Genomic DNA, 17,751 nt, shown 5'->3' on the forward strand with positions numbered 1-17,751 from the left:
AAAATTGAAAATAGAAACAAAAATTTGTACTTTCAGAATGAGTTGATAGGACAGAGTTTGTTTGATTATATTCATCCGCGAGACATTAGTAAAGTAAAAGAACAGTTCTCGTCGTCCGATCTAGCACCCAGGGAAAGACTCATCGATGCTAAAAGTAAGACATTTTATCATACGTATTTCTGTGTTTTAGTTTTGTTTTCAATTTTTACCCACAATGCACAGAACACTAGTTTACAGCTTACCCTTTTAATGTTAGCTTACCCTTTTAATGTTAGAGGAGATAATTGAAGACTTGTGCTACAAGTTGGTTTTAAGAAAGAATGTGAATAAATGGAATATTTATCCGTTTTTTGATCCAAACAATTTTTGTATGACTTGTATACCAGAACAGTCTTTGTTGGCAAGGTTGAATGTACCTGGCTGGTTAATTTTAAGTAAAATACCCATTAAATACAAAATGGACTGTTCTATATTCAAAACAGGTCCAGTCCATGACACAAATTCAGTAGGGTTATGGTTAAATAAAAGTGTCGCAAAAAAAACTTCAAGGAGAACAGTTATTATTATACCCCCACAAACGAAGTTTAGGGGGGGTATATAGGAGTCAGCTTGTCGGTCGGTCGGTCGGTTGGTCGGTCGGTCGGTCGGTCGGTCGGTCCGTCCGTCGGTCGGTCGGTCCACATCATGGTTTCTGGACAATAACTAGAGGTTGGAATGAGATATTGTAATCAAACTTGGTATATAGCAACCTTATGTGGAAACTCCGGTTGGTATTGCATTTGGACCCCCTGGGGTCAAGGTCACCGTTACTAAAAATAGAAAAATGGTTTCCGGACAATAACTAGAGTTAGGAATGAGATATTGTTATCAAACTTGGTGTATAGCAAGCTTATATGAAGACCTGGGTTGGTATTGCATTTGGACCCCCTGGGGTCAAGGTCAAGGTCACCGTTACTAAAAATAGAAAAATGGTTTCCGGACAATAACTAGAGTTAGGAATGAGATATTGTAATCAAACTTTGTGAAAAGCAAGCTTATTTGGAGACCCCAGTTGGGATTACAATTAATTGAAATATTTCTTTGTACACAGTTGATAGTTTGTGTTGAAATTTTTCTTCAGACTACTTATTTTTCAAAAAGTTGCTGGTGGGGGTATTAATCACCTTCAGTGATAGGTCTAGTTTTATATAACTTTTGTATATTTAAGCATTTAAGCAATTGTTTACTGTCAAAATTGCTAAACCCCTAACATATTTGAACCAAAAGTACATGTATTAAGGCTTTGGCCAGGCCAGTCTGACAAGGTGGCTGTTGGCTGACTAACTTTACAGCCTGATATTCCCATACTTGATAATGAACAGTTCCAAGAATGGAAAATAGGCCCATCTGTACAGGGTATGAAGAGTTGAAAAAGATGTGATAACGTAAATTATAGAGACACATTTCAAAAAGCGAGTGATTTTCAGTAAACATATCTTATTTGATACATGTATAAGATAATTTAATGATAATTTTCATATAATATGCTGTTGATTCAAATGTAACTGTGTTACCTTATAACTCTAAAAACAGATACTTTGTCAGTTTGAGTGACTCAAGTGTTTTGTCAGTTTATACAGAATGGATTTTAGTTTGATTGTGTAGGAAGCTTTAAGATTATAAGCACACCCTCAATCCGAACCTGGAGGCAGCCAGTACATAGCAGTGAGTGTAAAGTTTCTTGGACTTACCCATCACAGGGTTTGAACCTACACTGCTTACAGACCTTAGATTACTCATATTTTAATGCAAGAACCACTCAGACTAATTCAGTCATGCCTCTGCAAAAAATTCATTTCATATATAGAAATTTTTTACTTTGCATGTTTAAGCCTGACTCAGCCTATTTAAGTAAGCCTAGCAAGTCTTGTGTGTTGTAAGATTTTGTTTTACATGCATATAATTAACATAGAAATCTTAAGAACATTTTTATATCCTATTTCTAGCATTAATGCCAGTAAAAACCGAGTTGCCACAGCGACCTACACATCTGTGTTCCGGTGCACGGCGATCGTTTTACTGTCGGATGAAGTATCGAAGTGAGAACTGTGATAGCACGAAGGGCATCAAGTTTGAGAAGGAGGAAATGGAGTTTGTACATCGAAAACGAAAATCAGGTATAAAAGGTTGCTACATTTTTTCTCATTTTGCATTTTGTCCATGTGATTGAAAAAAAAGTGTATGTACATTGAAAAGGATAATCCAGTACAAAAAGCTTGTTAATTTATGATATGTTACGTGTTAACCATCTGTCTAAATTAATTTCGTATCTGGGAATTAATTGAAAAATTATACATTGAAAAAAAATGTCTGGTAAAAATTGGAGCTTAATTTTTCCACAAAAAACACAGTACACTATGCACTCCTCAATTTTCATATAGCCCTCTCAAGAATGGTCATTTCCAACTTTAAAGCCGAGTAGGTGAAATAAACTGAAGTCGAGAGACGGAAAAGAATTTACTTAATGTTTTAAGCAACTCCACTAAAATTTGAATTTTTTCCATCATAGTGGGAAAATCTGCAAAAGATGGCAATGAAAAATACTCTAGAATTGAATTGAAAATCTTTTTTTTTTTTGCATGATTTCATAGCCTTTTTTTTTGAGTGAAAACTGAAAAGCCCTGCAAAGCTTTCCATTTTTGATTTATTTTGCAAAATTAAAATGATTATTCTGGAGTGAGGAAATGATCTGAAATTTTGCATGAGACCTACATCAAATGGTACTCATGTCTCGCAAAAATATTTCCAGTTCCTTCTGGTCAAAAAACTTCAGTGGAGTGAGTCCCTTTAAAATTCTGTAGAGTATAATGTATAAATCAAGGTTAAGGTCACACAATGCCATTATGTTAGAAAGTCAGTCTGGTTACACATTTTTATCTATTCCAAGAAGAATAATTAAATTAGATTTGAATACCAGTCTGATTTGTTGTAATATTTAAATACCAGGAGACAAATTATATTTCTGAACTAAAGATAAAAGTCACAGTAGATTTATTCTAAATGTAAAATTATTTGGAGCATTTGTCCGTATTATTATGTTAAATACTATGAAGAAAGTACTTAGTGACTTCATTTCATGAATAGTTTTAATGTAGCACCCCTCAGTGAACAAGGTTTCTATAATCGAAAGTGAAACTTCAGAAAAATTTTAAGACAAACTTTACAGATTTCTTTAAAACTTGATTGGTATTAGAATCTATAATTAAATTCCAAGTTTTTATAATTTTGCTCAGGCTGTTAATATCAATGTCAACGCACAGTTGGAATATGGGTCATATAATAGGGTAGTAAAAATATGATTCCACGGTGATTTCTAGGTCATGTTTGAATACAATAAATATAAAAACTGGTTCAGTGGCCCAGTTACAATGTTTAGGTCAAGTTATCCCCTTTCCTTTTGTCAAAAACTTGCAAAACTTTCATTAAACTACTTCCCCTTTTTTTCCAAAGAGGTGACATTATCCGGATATCGTGATGGGGGGCTTTTTAAAAAAAGGGCCCAAAAAGTCGGTTATTGGTTTTTGTATGTTTATTATACGCCCATCAAATGGCTTTGCCCATGGTATTCAGAAATCATATTGGATAAGTCGTTCACTTGTGGAAAAAATTTTAATTACTGGTTAGTTATCCAGGAAAGTCAGTTAGATGATCGACAGCTGCAATATGACCAAAAATCTGTTAAAATCGGTGGGAAAAAAACCCAGAAAAACAAACATACCTTATAATATTAATCTGTATATCCTTTTTTTTCAGACCAAAAATCCTATACTGTGATACATTTTACTGGATATTTAAAGTCCTGGCCAACTTCCAAAATAAACATTAGTAGTGAGGACGATATTGAGGACAATTGTAACTTCTTAAGTTGTTTAGTGGCCATTGGGCAAACAAGAACTACTGTAAATCAAAATAATCAGACCTTGTGTTCAGGGGCCACAACTCCTGTGTCAAATATATCATGTGGATTAGATCTTAGACCAATGGAGTATATGTTCAGGATATCATTAGATGGGAAATTAACATTCATTGATCAAGCGTAAGTATTTTATTTGCCATTTGTTTGTTTGTTGGTTACTGTTGTTTGATCCTTTAATTTTTCACACTGTCTTTTCTGTATTGTACATGTTGTTTATATAGGTTGGTTCAAACACTATTATGACATACCCATCAACCACCAATACATAAATGCCCCCACAACTTTCTGCTAAAATGAAAAATAAATGTAACATCATCAAATTTTTTTTCCCAACTGGAGCTTATGTAAAAGAATATCAGCTTCAAATAGAACTATTTTGTGAGACTTAAGCTTTTATTTCAAAGTTATTGTTTTAATTTAGGAGGCTGACCAAGTTCTTTACTGGTCACGTTTGGTTAACAGCAGGTTAAATGATATATAAAATTCCACATGAATTCTATTTTATGCATCTGTTAACTGTATTAATGTAAGCTGGTAGGATGTCTTTATTTTCAGAATTATTATGACACTCATTCTGTATTCAGTATTCTGCAGACATCATTGTAGAGTAAAAACAATCAATACCTTTTGAAAATAATAATTATTGCAATTTTCAGAATTAAAATAAATGTCAGAAAAGATTGTTATAGCAATGCCAAGTTTTGAATGTCAAGGTTGAAGTAGGCACATCAAATCTAAAAATAGACTTGTTACTGCATTTATTATGTAAAGTTTGCAATGTCAGGGTTGAAGTATTTTTTTCATTATCGGTCACATTTGAAAAAAAAACATTCAAAATTTTTTACAATATCATTATTAATTTTATGAAGGGATTTAGGATAGGACTTTTGTGTGTTGTGAAACTACATGGTGTTTCACGTTAGGTACAATTGTGCCCTGACAGTCCAAACTTGTACCATAAAATGTTAACATAAAAGATAGTTTTGTGGAATCTTGAATGTGTAAAAAGCTATGTCTACTGTTTTTATATTACAAAATAATAGTTGGAATTTAGGAAACAGTTAATACTTTATTACCAATAGGAAATAAATATGTTTGTAATATGTTTGTATATGTAAAACAGAAAATTATTGCAAAAGAGTTAAAACCCTACTTTAAATAGCAGCATAATATTTTGTTTTGGGACATTATAATATATTCTGTTTATACAGTCAAGCCTGTGTACAAAGGCCACCAAAGGGAGAGACAGGTAATGGTCTTTGTAGACAAGTGGTCTGTATTTTGAGGTTACTTTCTTCAGTTTTATTAATGAAAGGTTCTAAAAAAAACCTATCTACAGTGTTAATCAGAGGTGGTCTTTAACACAGATTTGACTTTATGTACATTATTCATTGGTGTTAAGTAACACAGATATTTTTATGTTACAAGTTTTTTCAAGAATTAATTGTTAGATTACAGAAACAACAGAATTTCATCTTTTATAAATTTAATAAAACTATTTCATTAGATAGAGCTTTATACCCTACATGTCGAGGGTTGACAGCAAAACTGCAGTAACTAGCATGAAATAAAGAAGGACTTACAACAGTTTTGTGATTAACACTTTATGTTCAAAGGCAACAGGATGTTAAGCTTTTATGAGGAAAAGAAAAATAGAAATGAAAAGATTTTGTTGTCAGACAATCTATAAGATATGCCTCTTTTTATTTCAGGACCACTGTAGTATTGGGTTATTTGCCTCAGGAATTACTCGGCACTTCCGTGTACGAATATTACCATCAAGATGATCTGACACGTATGGCCGAAATCCATAGAAAAGGTTTGATATTATATTCCATGTTTCTATTTTAATTCTTTGCTCGCACACAAGTTTTCAATTTCAACAAACATTAAAATTTTCACCTAAAGATTGGCTGTGAAGAAGGGGGTGGGGGGGGATTGCCACAAGGAATTTTGTCTTTTGCGAAAGTTATCACATCGATTTGCAGGTAAATTATTTACAAGCAGATCTCTACCTATGCATGCAATAATGCATAAAGAGGTGCTTGAATTCTACCTTCACCAATAAATGTAAGAATCTCTTTAACAGTGCAATGGTCTGACTTGAAGTCCAACATAAAAAATAATAATAAAAAAAAAATATTAAAAATAGATTTGTGCTCTAATAATGGCTGCTCTGACGTGTTGTCTAAAACATTTCCTCTAACAAAAGACGGTTATTACTTTATATGTATTTATGAAATATTTATTTTCATTTGAAAATAATTGTAAGATAATCGTATAAATGCATCTTCTTAAAAGCTTTCAGACATTTGCTGTAATGTTTTTTTCAAAAAGTCATTTTATCTGGAATTTATAATTCATTTCTTACGTCAGACTGCTTCCTTTTTAAAATAGTGATGCTTTTCAGAGCCTTTGTTCTGTTTATTAATGACATTAAAGAAAAATGCCAGTTTTAGAAAATTGTTGTAAAAATAAGGGTTTAGATACTAAATAAGGCTATACTTATTTTTATCCAATTTTGAATATAACATAATTGATATAGAATTTAAAGAATTATTGTCTCCTTAAATTGAAGGGTTATATATAACCTTCAAATTGGTGCAAACCAAGATTAGCCGGTACTTCATGGTTTGCTAATATAAAATGTATAAGGATAATATACATGTATAAGCATTATTATATTTTGAAATTTTTCATAAAAATGAGGGCATACATAGTCTTGATTGAAAGATGGACAAGACCGTTTAAGATATTTAGCAGGGTAAAGAAGTTATTAGATAAAATTACACATGTTAGTATTTTAAGGTAATATTTTATTTCTTCCATTTTCAGTGCTTGAATCAAAAGAGAAGGTTCAGACCGGGGTGTACAGATTTAAATCAAAGAAAGGTTCCTTTCTGCCAATTCGCTCAACATGTTTTACATTTAGAAATCCATGGACTAAAGAAGTGGAATATATTGTCTCAACAAACTCTGTCGTTCCGTAAGTTGAACATGTTAATTACTTTAGACTGTTCATAAATATTTAAAGGCTTTCGGTTATTCAAACCAATGATCTGAAGTACTAAACTTATGGTTGTTAAAAATGTCTTGTTTTCTTGATACATAAACATGCAATTTTCTTAAGTATATATTCCAAAAAAATTTTTATACAGTCAAACAGTTGTCTGAGGAATAAATAGGATTTAAGTTTTCTGATTTGAGTATTATTTTTTACCAAAGAAATATGAATTTTAAGGTGTGTTTTTCACCAAAGAAGTATGTGAAAATTACATTTTTTTGTTCTTTTTGCAATATTATACTTTAAGATACATTTTAAAAATTTTCATGAAAATTAGCATAAATCTGGAGGCGTGCTGCTTAAATCTCTTCTTAGGTCATTACACAAATTCCTACCTGTCACAATTATTAAATCATCTGGAACCCAAGGATAAAAGCCTTTGCGCCTAGAACAAAGCCAGACTAGCTTGCACTGTTAGTAGCTGAATTATTTGTATTTTGATATTGGAGTCCCTTAAATATTGAGTGAACTGTTCCAAGTTTTAGCATGGTAAAACCTTTACACAAGATTCAGCAGGTAATGGGATAATGTACTAAATTAGGACTGTCCGAAACTAACTTAGATAATGTATACTGCGAATTCACTTATATTCGTGGGCATGAAATTTCGTGGTTTTATCAAAACGGGCATTTTCGTGGGTTCTTAAATTCGCGGATTTTCGTTTTCTTGTTATAAAAATTCAGTAACCTAATGCAAAGTAATCTTAAACTTAATCGCCGAACATTTTTACTTAAAACATGAACACATCTTTACTTGTCACACAGCGCTTGTCAATAAATTTAATCCTTGCCTCTGGGCATAATCTAATATAGCACAGTTATAATTGACTGCAATTAACACATTGGTGTGACATGATATGCACCTCTATTGGACACACTGCCCCTGTAATTCGCCGATGTAAACATCGCATAATTTATACGACACCTGACCTGACAGGTTTTAACCAGCTAGTTTAAGAGTTTACACCCTGAATTGGTTTTAACATATTTGACAGTAACTACATGCAACGTCACAGCGACTGTGTAAATTTACATTCATATAATTAAAATTAATCTCGAGTATATGTGGATTTTGTAAAAGTCGGTGGCGTCTTTGATGTTTACGAAATAGCATTCGCACAGATACAGATTAAAATTCATATAAACTGGATCATTTAAAAACGACAAAAGAATGTACAATAAATCTGTTTTAGCGATCGTATTTTTTTTATAGTTTTGTGTACTTACGACATTAATATCAAAGACTTTTTTTAAAGTGACAATTTTTATTAGCGCTAATTATTGTACTGCCTGGGTTCCCATATAAATAATTAACTCGATTATGTCAAGTATTCTTGTCTATGATTGTCTAGTAGATTACAACGATCAAGTATGTATATGCGACATTTGTGACAGTAAATTGAGGACATATATTCGAGTTTTTTTTTCAAGTTTCTTAAATATTGCAAACGGATTTAATATGTCACTTACCTGATTATCTGTCTGTATTTACATCCATTTCACGAAATATCGGCCGGAAAAGAGCCGACGCATGTTTGTAATATATAGGACAGAGACTGAGTAAGAGGTATTTGTTGGGATAAAAGTTCGTCGAATCTTAAATTCGTGGATTGACCTACCCACGAAAACCACGAAAATTCGTGCCCCACGAATAATAATGATTTTACAGTATGCTGTGTAAAACAACTTGTTTAAGTTTGTTACCCTAGCAACCAGAATAATTACCATATGGGCATATGTACACGAACAGAAAATACATGTATACTGTAGTGCAACCTCTACAGAGTAACCCTCTGTAGTGCAACCACCTCTTCCCAACAACAGTGTTGTGTCCTCTCAAAACAAGACTTTCACAATAAATTTCACCTCTCTAGAGCAATACTGCTTCACAGCAAATCAAAATCTTTATCTTCCAAAGAGTGTAGCTAGGTAGACATTGTAATTTCTTTCCAGAAAATTTGACTTCTCATCAAAATATTTTTGCTGGAGAATAGATTCAAAGGAGTAATTGAAATGTTACTTTTCTAGAACGGAGGAAGTGACAAGTTCCGGTCAAGGTTACGAAAGTGCTGGCGTTCTTTCACTTGATACTGATTGCTCCACTGCCGATTGCTCAACTACCGAAGAATTAAGTGGTGAGTAAATTTGTTTAAGAAATCGTTCAGGGAAACAATCAATAGGTAACTACTTTTTGCACAAATTTATGAATCTCCAGCATTTGGAGGTTTTAAACCCCTCTTTATCAAGAAGTTTGCTGTTTATTTTGTGAATCACATATTAATAATCTTTTTTCCTTACACTAAGTTATTAACAAATAAGATTGCCCTTTATTTGTAGTACAGAAGGTAGAAATAAATTGCATATGCTAAAGTTGCTTTTTAAGACAAGCAGTCTCTGTTGTTTAGCCACTTTAAACATCTACCAATTTTAACTTTTCATTTTGAAAATGACAAATTTGAAATTTTGTTTGATAGTTATTCATCAAATTGTTTTCTTGTCACAGGAAGTGCCCGTCATGAAAAGCTGATGATTCCAGGCTTGCCAGGTGGTACGAAGCCTGGCGCTGGACGCATTGGCCGACAAATAGCAGACGAGATGTTAGAAAGCTCAAGGTTAGTACTGTATTGTAGCTTAATTTTCAGGCACTGCTAGATTCTTATGAATTATTTGCAAGTATAATTACTGTGTTCAACCTAAATAATACACTTTCGTGAAATCTCACCAACCGCCTCCGTGGGCAAGGGGTTAGAGTCGATGACTTCTAATCCAGTTACCTCTCTGGCTTGGGTTCGATCCCCGGTAGATACTTTGGTAGTTTAGCACGGAGGAAGGTAGTCTAGTACTAGTGTAACTCTCCAGGAACGATGGTTAGGAAACTACCCGCCTATATGACTGAAATACTGAAAAGGCGTAAAATGAAACAAACAAACAAAAAAAGTCTTTTATAGGCGTATTGTTATTCTGAAAAATCTTCATGGCCATAACTGGGATTTGAACCACAGACCAGGTAGACACTCAACCAAGTTGCTAAAAGGTTATCCCAATGGGAAGACTGTTGGAAATGGCCTAAACGAAATGGCCTAAACCTTACATCACTTTTGCCCATTAAAATTTTCATGAAAGAACTTTTTTATGTTCTACAACTTGATTTAGAATAAAAGCCCATAATATCAAATAAGTTTTGAAAATATTTTTAATGATCTGATTGACACAAACCTAGTTTGTATAATTCATACAAACATGTAATTTTGTAAGTTGAATTGAGTAATTGACATTTTCTTTACATTTTAAAGTTAAGCTGTTATTTGTTATCCACCTTTGGGAATATTACATTGACATTTGAGTTTGATTTTAGTCTTTTGAGAAACATATTTTACATAAAAGCTCGGACATTTTTTGAGTTTCAAGCCTGATTTATTGAATTTCAGATATTTTAACTTGAAAATCATTTATCGTAACTTTAAATGTTCTATGCTTAAGTGCACATCGCCCCCTCCACATATTTTATACTAGGATATTATTGTGGAAACTACTAGAAATTTTTTCTGACATAAATTCCTTTTGACAGATATTTTTGTCAAATTGAATAGTGATTATGTCATGTAGGAAATTTATCATTTAGTGACTTTTGCTGAGCATGTCCTTGGTGTTGCGTCAGATGTTGATGTGCAGTACAATGTTGGGGGTGTCTGTGGACGAGTGGTTAAGGTCTTAACTTCAAACTACTTGGTTATAATGCTGGGAGGGGCATCAAGGTCTTTCCAAATTCAAACTGCTTGGTAATAATGCTGGGAGGGGCATCAAGGTCTTTCCTCACCATAAAAATCGAAAGTACCCATAATTAACAGTGTTGGTGTAAGATAAACTCAACACAAAAAAAAACACGGAAAAATATGAAATTGTACATTGACATACAAATGTGTTACTGCATAGTCAGACTAGAAATCTCTCCTTTCACAGAATTCTTATGCTATTTCAGGTCTAGCAATCCTATTACCTTTGTTGAGTTGATTAATTATATTAAAAACTAAAAAAAATTGAAATTCTTCAAATTAGCTGAGAAAAGTTCTAAATTTCCAAACTGATTTCTGATAATTATATCAAATCAACAGGGAATGAGTTTTGAGTTAAAATTGCTGTTTCAGCTATTTAAGTCTCTGAGCAAATTAAAGAAAACTCAAGAGCTATTGCTAAGACATGGTCATGAGTTTCTGTTGTGTTTTTTTGTGGTTTGATTTTTAATGTTGTAGTAATTGTTGGGTTTTTTTCCCCATATTTATTTTAGGTATGAATTGAAACAAGGATGATGATACACTAAAAAAGGGTACATACATATACATACCATCGTCTTTATTTCTTTTTACATTACTTTGTTCAGACAGCCATTAATGATGATTAGCTATTGTCTACTACTTCTCGGGGAATTTTGGGAAATGAGAATTTGTATTTAGGGATTTACGGAAATGGCACTATTTTACAATTGTCATTAATCTGGTCTTGATTTTCAGATGTTCAAGATCCCCTCAGGTAGTAGATAGTACAAATACAGACGTGTATGAATCCCAGGTGAGTCGTCATTCATTATTTGTTATTTTATTATTGATGTTTTACTGCTACAAATCTGAAAGAGAATGGGAAGAGACTTCGTTTTTTATGGTCTTTTATGTTTTTTTATTTCCAAATCAATGAAAAAATGAAGGTAGACATTCTATTCATAGAAAATAAAACTTTATACATTTGAGTATGCATATTAGGACCAAGCTTAACAAACTGCTTTCACATTAAAGGGGTCTACTCATCAGAATATTTATTATTTGTCCAACTTATTTGTTTTTACCTCCACTTTTTCAAAGAAAAAAAAAAGAGCTATTTATTATACCCCCAAAAACGAAGTTTGGGGGGGTATATAGGAGTCACCCGGTGGTCGGTCGGTCGGTTGGTCGGGCGGTCGGTCGGTCCAGACCTCCGTTGCATTTTCCTTGTCCGGAGCATAACTTGAAAACTAATGGTTGGAATTCAATATAACTAACTACATACAATGGTCAAGCACATTGAGAGGAAGTGCAGTGCACATGAACCATAACTCTATCTTGACTAATTACAGAGTTATTGCCCTTTGTTACGTTTCCTTGTCCGGGGCATAACTTGAAAACTACTGGTTGGAATTCAAAACAACTTCATACAATTGTCAAACACAATAAGGGGAAGTGCAGTGCACAAGAACCATAACTCTATCTAAAGTAATTACAGAGTTATTGCCCTTTATTGCTTTTCCATTGCTTTTTTTTTTGTCCGTTGCATTTTCCTTGTCCGGAGCATAACTTGAAGACTAATTGTTGGAATTCAATATAACTACATACAATGGTCAAGCACATTGAGAGGAAGTGCAGTGCGTAAGAAACATAACTCTATCTTGACTAATTACAGAGTTATTGCCCTTTGTTACTTTTCCTTGTCCGGGGCATAACTTGAAAACTACTGGTTGGAATTCAAAACAACTTCATACAATTGTCAAACTCAATAAGGGGAAGTGCAGTGCACAAGAACCATAACTCTATCCAAAGTAATTACAGAGTTATTGCCCTTTGTTGCTTTTCCATTGCCTTCTTTTTTTTGTCCGGACCATAACTTGAAGACTAATGATTGGAATTCAATATAACTACATACAATGGTCAAGCACATTGAGAGGAAGTGCAGTGCATAAGAACCATAACTCTATCTAAAGTAAATACAGAGTTATTGCCCTTTATTACTTTTCCATTGCTTTCTTTTGTCCGGACCATAACTTCAAGACTAATTGTTGGAATTCATTATAACTTCATACAATGGTCCAGCACATTGAGAGGAAGTGCAGTGCACAAGAACCATAACTCCATCTTGACTTATTACAGAGTTACTGCCCTTTGTTTCTTTTCCTTGTCCAGAGCATAACTTTAAAAATACTGGTTGGAATTCAAAACAACTTCATACAATGGTCAAGCACAATAAGGGGAAGTGCAGTGCACAAGAACCATAACTCCATCTTGACTAATTACAGAGTTATTGCCATTTGTTTCTTTTCCATTGCTTTCTTTTGTCCCGACCATAACTTGAAGACTTATTGTTGGAATTCATTATAACTTCATTCAATGGTCAAGCACATTGAGAGGAAGTGCTGTGCATAAGAACCATAACTCCATCTTGACTTATTACAGAGTTACTGCCCTTTGTTACTTTTCCTTGTCCACAGCATGACTTGAAAACTACTGGTTGGAATTCAAAACAACTTCATACAATGGTCAAGCAAAATAAGGGGAAGTGCAGTGCACAAGAACCATAACTCCATCTTGACTAATTACAGAGTTATTGCCCTTTGTTACTTTTCCTTGTCCAGAGCATAACTTGAAAACTACTGTTTGGAATTCAGTACAACTTCATACAGTTGTCAAGGACATTAAAAGGAAGTGCAGTGCACAAGAGCCATAACTCCATTTTGACAAAATACAGAGTTACTGCCCTTTGATACTTTTCCTTGTCCGGAGCATAACTTGAAACGTACTGGTTGGAATTCAAAACAACTTCATACAATGGTCAAGCACAATAAGAGGAAGTGCAGTGCACAAGAACTATAACTCTATCTTCAGTATTTATAGAGTTATTGCCCTTTGTTCTTTTTCTTTGTCTTTCTGGACTTATTACAGAGTAATTCAATTAAACTTCATCAATGGCCAACCACATTCAAAGGAAATGCAACATACATGAACAACAATTATCTTTAATTGCCCACAACCATAACTCTATGTTTCAATTCTTTTACAAGGTATTCTGATACTAGTAACATCCTCATTTCCGAAGCAGACTTGTGGGGGTATTAATCACATTTAGTGATAGTTCTAGTTGGCATTGTTATTGCCGTTGCTGGTGCAAATGTCGGTGCCGTTGACAGTGTTGTTCAAAAACTTTAACATTGGTCATAATTTTTTTTTATTTCTCAATGGATTTGCCTTCAAATTTGGATACAACGACCTTTTAAGACATTTACGTTGACCACACTGAACTTGACCTTCTCTTGTAAATGACCTTGACCTTCAAGGACAAATGTTTGAATTTTGCTTTTCTTTTGCTATAATTGGTTATAACTTTGTTATTTAATACAATAATTCATTGGTCAAGACATTCAAGTGAACCAAATTGATTATGACCTTCACTCATCAATGACCTTCACCATACAGGTCAAATTGTTGATTTTGCTTTACTTTTGCTATAATTAGCAATAACTTTATTCTTTATAAATATATTGTCTTCATACTTGATTGTTCTTTATAAATGCATTGTCTTCATACTTGAGCACAACTATTTTAAGGACAATATTTTAGAGTAGATTAAACTTAATTTGACATTGACTCATAAATGATCTTGACTTTGAAGGTCAAATTATTGTAATTTCACAGTTTTTTTGCTATAATTGGCTATGACTTTGTAAGTAATGAAGGGACTTTCTTAGAACATGGGCACAACCATGCTTTGGACAAGACATTTAAAAAGATTTAATTGAAATTGACCTTGACCATAATTTGACCTTGACACTTAAGGTCAAATGATGAATTTTTCAAATATTGAATTTGGCATAGGTTGTCATAACTTTATTTATTTACAAATTTGTTTAATTCTTAAACAAAAGAACACTTAGAACGAAAACCAACATGTTGAATAATTAAAAAATGACCTTGACCTTAATTTAACTTGTTATTTATTTACAGATAGGATAGAAATAAAGAATATACTCAAATCTTGATTTATAACAAAACTAATTGAAAAGATACTTATGAACCACATTTAATTATGGATATAAATGCCTAAAATAGACCTATTATTTCTATTATAAGAACATGCCTGCTTTAATAAGATCAGACTGGCTTTATTGGGTGTTACTGTCACACCAACTTGACCTTGATATATGAGATTCAAAACAAAAAGTCATTTTAAATACCAAGTGTCATGTTAATTAAGGCTTTTGCTCGCCAAGTGAATAAAAGCTGTTCAGAAGGAGAAAAGCTGCTTTATACTTGGAGATTAGTTGATTTTGTACTTTTGTGATTTTTATCTCGTAAAATATTTCCAACCTGCTTAAATAAGTATGTGTGCACTATTGGTTCAAGTTCTGATGCCAAAGTGCAAGTATGATGTGGCATCTTTGCTTGAAAGTCAAGTTTAGGTTTGATGAGATTTGAAAAAGATTCAAAATAATGTTATTCTGTAAATGTGCTCCGTTCCAACAGTCAGATAACAAACATTACAGACATATTCAATGAAACAAAATCTCTAAGTTATAACTGAAATAAATGTTAAGATAAATAAAACAACAAACAAGATGTGCTTATTAGGTCTAAAAGTTTTTTTTATTGTTTGTTTATCAAAGTATACCAGACCATTTTTGATGACTGGCAATTAAGGTATATGTACTCATTGAAAAATAATGAAACAAGATAGATATTTACGTATCAGGGATTTTTGAGGTCTTTCACTTGTGGTGCAATTACTACTTAAGTTTTGTCATTTGACTATTGATAGTATGGTCATGTAGAGAAACATTTTATACTGACGAAATACCGATACTGGTAAACATGTAATAAAGCTAGCATTAATTATCGCATGCCACTTACTATCTAAATATCAGGAACTTTTTCTGCTGAAATGTCATATCATATAACAACGACCTTTAAAGTAATTTGTTGTTCATAGGTACTTCTACGCTTTAGTTATATTTCAGCATGCCATATAAGATTGATAGACAAACAACTGTAGGGAAGGTTTGATAAAGTCGGCCAATGTTCTGACCTTAGGCCCTTTTAGGTGATAATTAATAATGTTAATTAGAAATTAGAATGTGATAGGTCATCAGAAGCGAATTGTCCTTTACATACACTAAATTGTGGTTCAGTATTTTGAATGAAATTTGATAAATAGTTTGAAGCGTAGAATGTAACTTTTGAGTAACTTAATGAAGTGTTAAAAACAGGAATGTCAAGTAGTACGATCACCTGCTGGAGCGTGATTAAAATGGTGTTCTTGACTGTGCATAGTAATCATTTGTTGTTACATTAAGGAAAAAACAGTTTTGTTTGTTTAAGTTCTTCTTTGTCCCCTTGTGGTTGAGGAGTTGCCTATATGGGTCGAGGCACCAGAATGGCACCCTTTCATTTATCCCTGTGTGATTGCAAGGGGTGAATAACTGGAGTCTGTGCAACTCTCAGCTCCAGCAGATGACGTGATTTTGACCCCTGGTGTTACTTTAAGTTCCTTGCTTCGGCCCGATATGACCTAAAATGTGTTGGTATTAAACCAAACAAAACAAAGACCTTCATTCTTTGACTGTTTTAATGAACATCAATAATAGTGCTCTTTATCATTTTATTGAACACTGTGTATATAATGCATAACAAAATTAATATTAACTTAAGTGCTTTACACCTCCACAAATGACCTGGTTTGTTTTCCAGCCGTAAAATTCTTCGAAAATTGTCCTTCTAGTAACCTTGTCAATATTTCCCTACCAATTCTAATGAGTTTGACTCGACATTTAAACTGTTATTAAATCATAAATGGCCATTTGTGCTAATAGCTTGTCTTTCATGCTCTTTTTTCAGATTGCATCGAAGCGTTTAGACTGTCTACCTGGGGGCGCTCCACAAACAAGCAGTGGTGAGAAAATTACTGTTAATTAAAAATATTAAATGTTTTCTTGTTGAAATAAATTTACCATAGGTAATTCGAAACAACTTGAAACAGCTCAGTCTCTCTTTATTGAAAACAATTGGTTTTACGTGTAGGTAGAGTAATATGAAAATAAAAGATTATGGGGATGTGTAATTTGTTATGCAATTATATTTATTATTTATTAATTTATATTATTTAATGTATTAACTTATAACTGCATTGACCTTAAAGTATTTAATCGAAGTTAATTTATTGTAAATTATATTTTTTTGTTTTGTATGTTGATTTTATGTGATACAATTTCTTGACAGCAGAGTAAAACACAATATGATGGATTGGTGCAAAATGAATGTAATTCCTTTATTATGTAATATGAGTTACAGCTGTATTGCACCAAACTGTCTGAAGTCTGGGTCATACTTATCTAGTTCCCTTATTAATAAAACAAGTATAAGATAAGTGTATACCTTAACTTACTAAATTTTTGTTTTTGCCCAGCTTTGACATGTTTGAGTTTGGAACAGTCCAGTCAAAGTTTAAGGGGAAAATTGAGCTACCAGCGGTATAGAGCCTGTCAGACTGTACATATCTGAATACTTGCCAGGCTGTGTAATAATTGCAAAGATAGATAATATACTATGTATATGTTAAAGTTTATTATTACGTATTTACAAAATTAAATTAGTCAGGCATACTAATAAACTTTAACCAGCTTAGTGTTTTAAATTATTTTTATAAACAGTCGATTTACTAGACTGTTTAACAGTTTGGCGATTTACCAAAGTAAATGTGTTACTATTCATTTGAAATACTGCAATCCTATTGGACAAAAAATAATTTAAAACACTAAGTAACTTTAATCCTGGTATAAATAATTCCGGTGGTTAGTTATTTCTGTTGGTAATATAGCCCTCAGTTAACAAAATACCGGACAAATACAAAGTATCACATTGACTGATACAACCAACACATCATCTTTTCAATATAAGTTAAAAACCGATGAAGAATAAATATGTTCTGAGATTTTTTTAAAACTT

The 17,751-nt window shown here is 32.8% G+C and overlaps 1 protein-coding gene across 3 annotated transcripts in view; it reads left to right on the plus strand.

Moving 5' to 3' along the window:
- The window catches only part of LOC132717037 (protein cycle-like), a 70,984-nt gene that overhangs the window by 51,807 nt on the left and 1,426 nt on the right, over nt 1-17,751 (plus strand). For 2 of the 3 annotated variants that reach the window (XM_060700410.1, XM_060700408.1), the window contains exons 7-15: nt 37-154; nt 1,986-2,165; nt 3,793-4,075; nt 5,668-5,774; nt 6,791-6,941; nt 9,047-9,153; nt 9,522-9,630; nt 11,527-11,584; nt 16,645-16,699. In XM_060700410.1, the coding sequence (XP_060556393.1) occupies nt 37-154; nt 1,986-2,165; nt 3,793-4,075; nt 5,668-5,774; nt 6,791-6,941; nt 9,047-9,153; nt 9,522-9,630; nt 11,527-11,584; nt 16,645-16,699 (1,168 nt within the window). The remainder of the gene's footprint in view (nt 1-36; nt 155-1,985; nt 2,166-3,792; nt 4,076-5,667; nt 5,775-6,790; nt 6,942-9,046; nt 9,154-9,521; nt 9,631-11,526; nt 11,585-16,644; nt 16,700-17,751) is intronic. The other variant, XM_060700409.1, reaches the window with a different exon arrangement.

This window comes from Ruditapes philippinarum, unplaced genomic scaffold (assembly GCF_026571515.1).
Source record: "Ruditapes philippinarum isolate M1 unplaced genomic scaffold, ASM2657151v2 ctg121_1_1_1_1, whole genome shotgun sequence".
Taxonomy (NCBI): domain Eukaryota; kingdom Metazoa; phylum Mollusca; class Bivalvia; order Venerida; family Veneridae; genus Ruditapes; species Ruditapes philippinarum.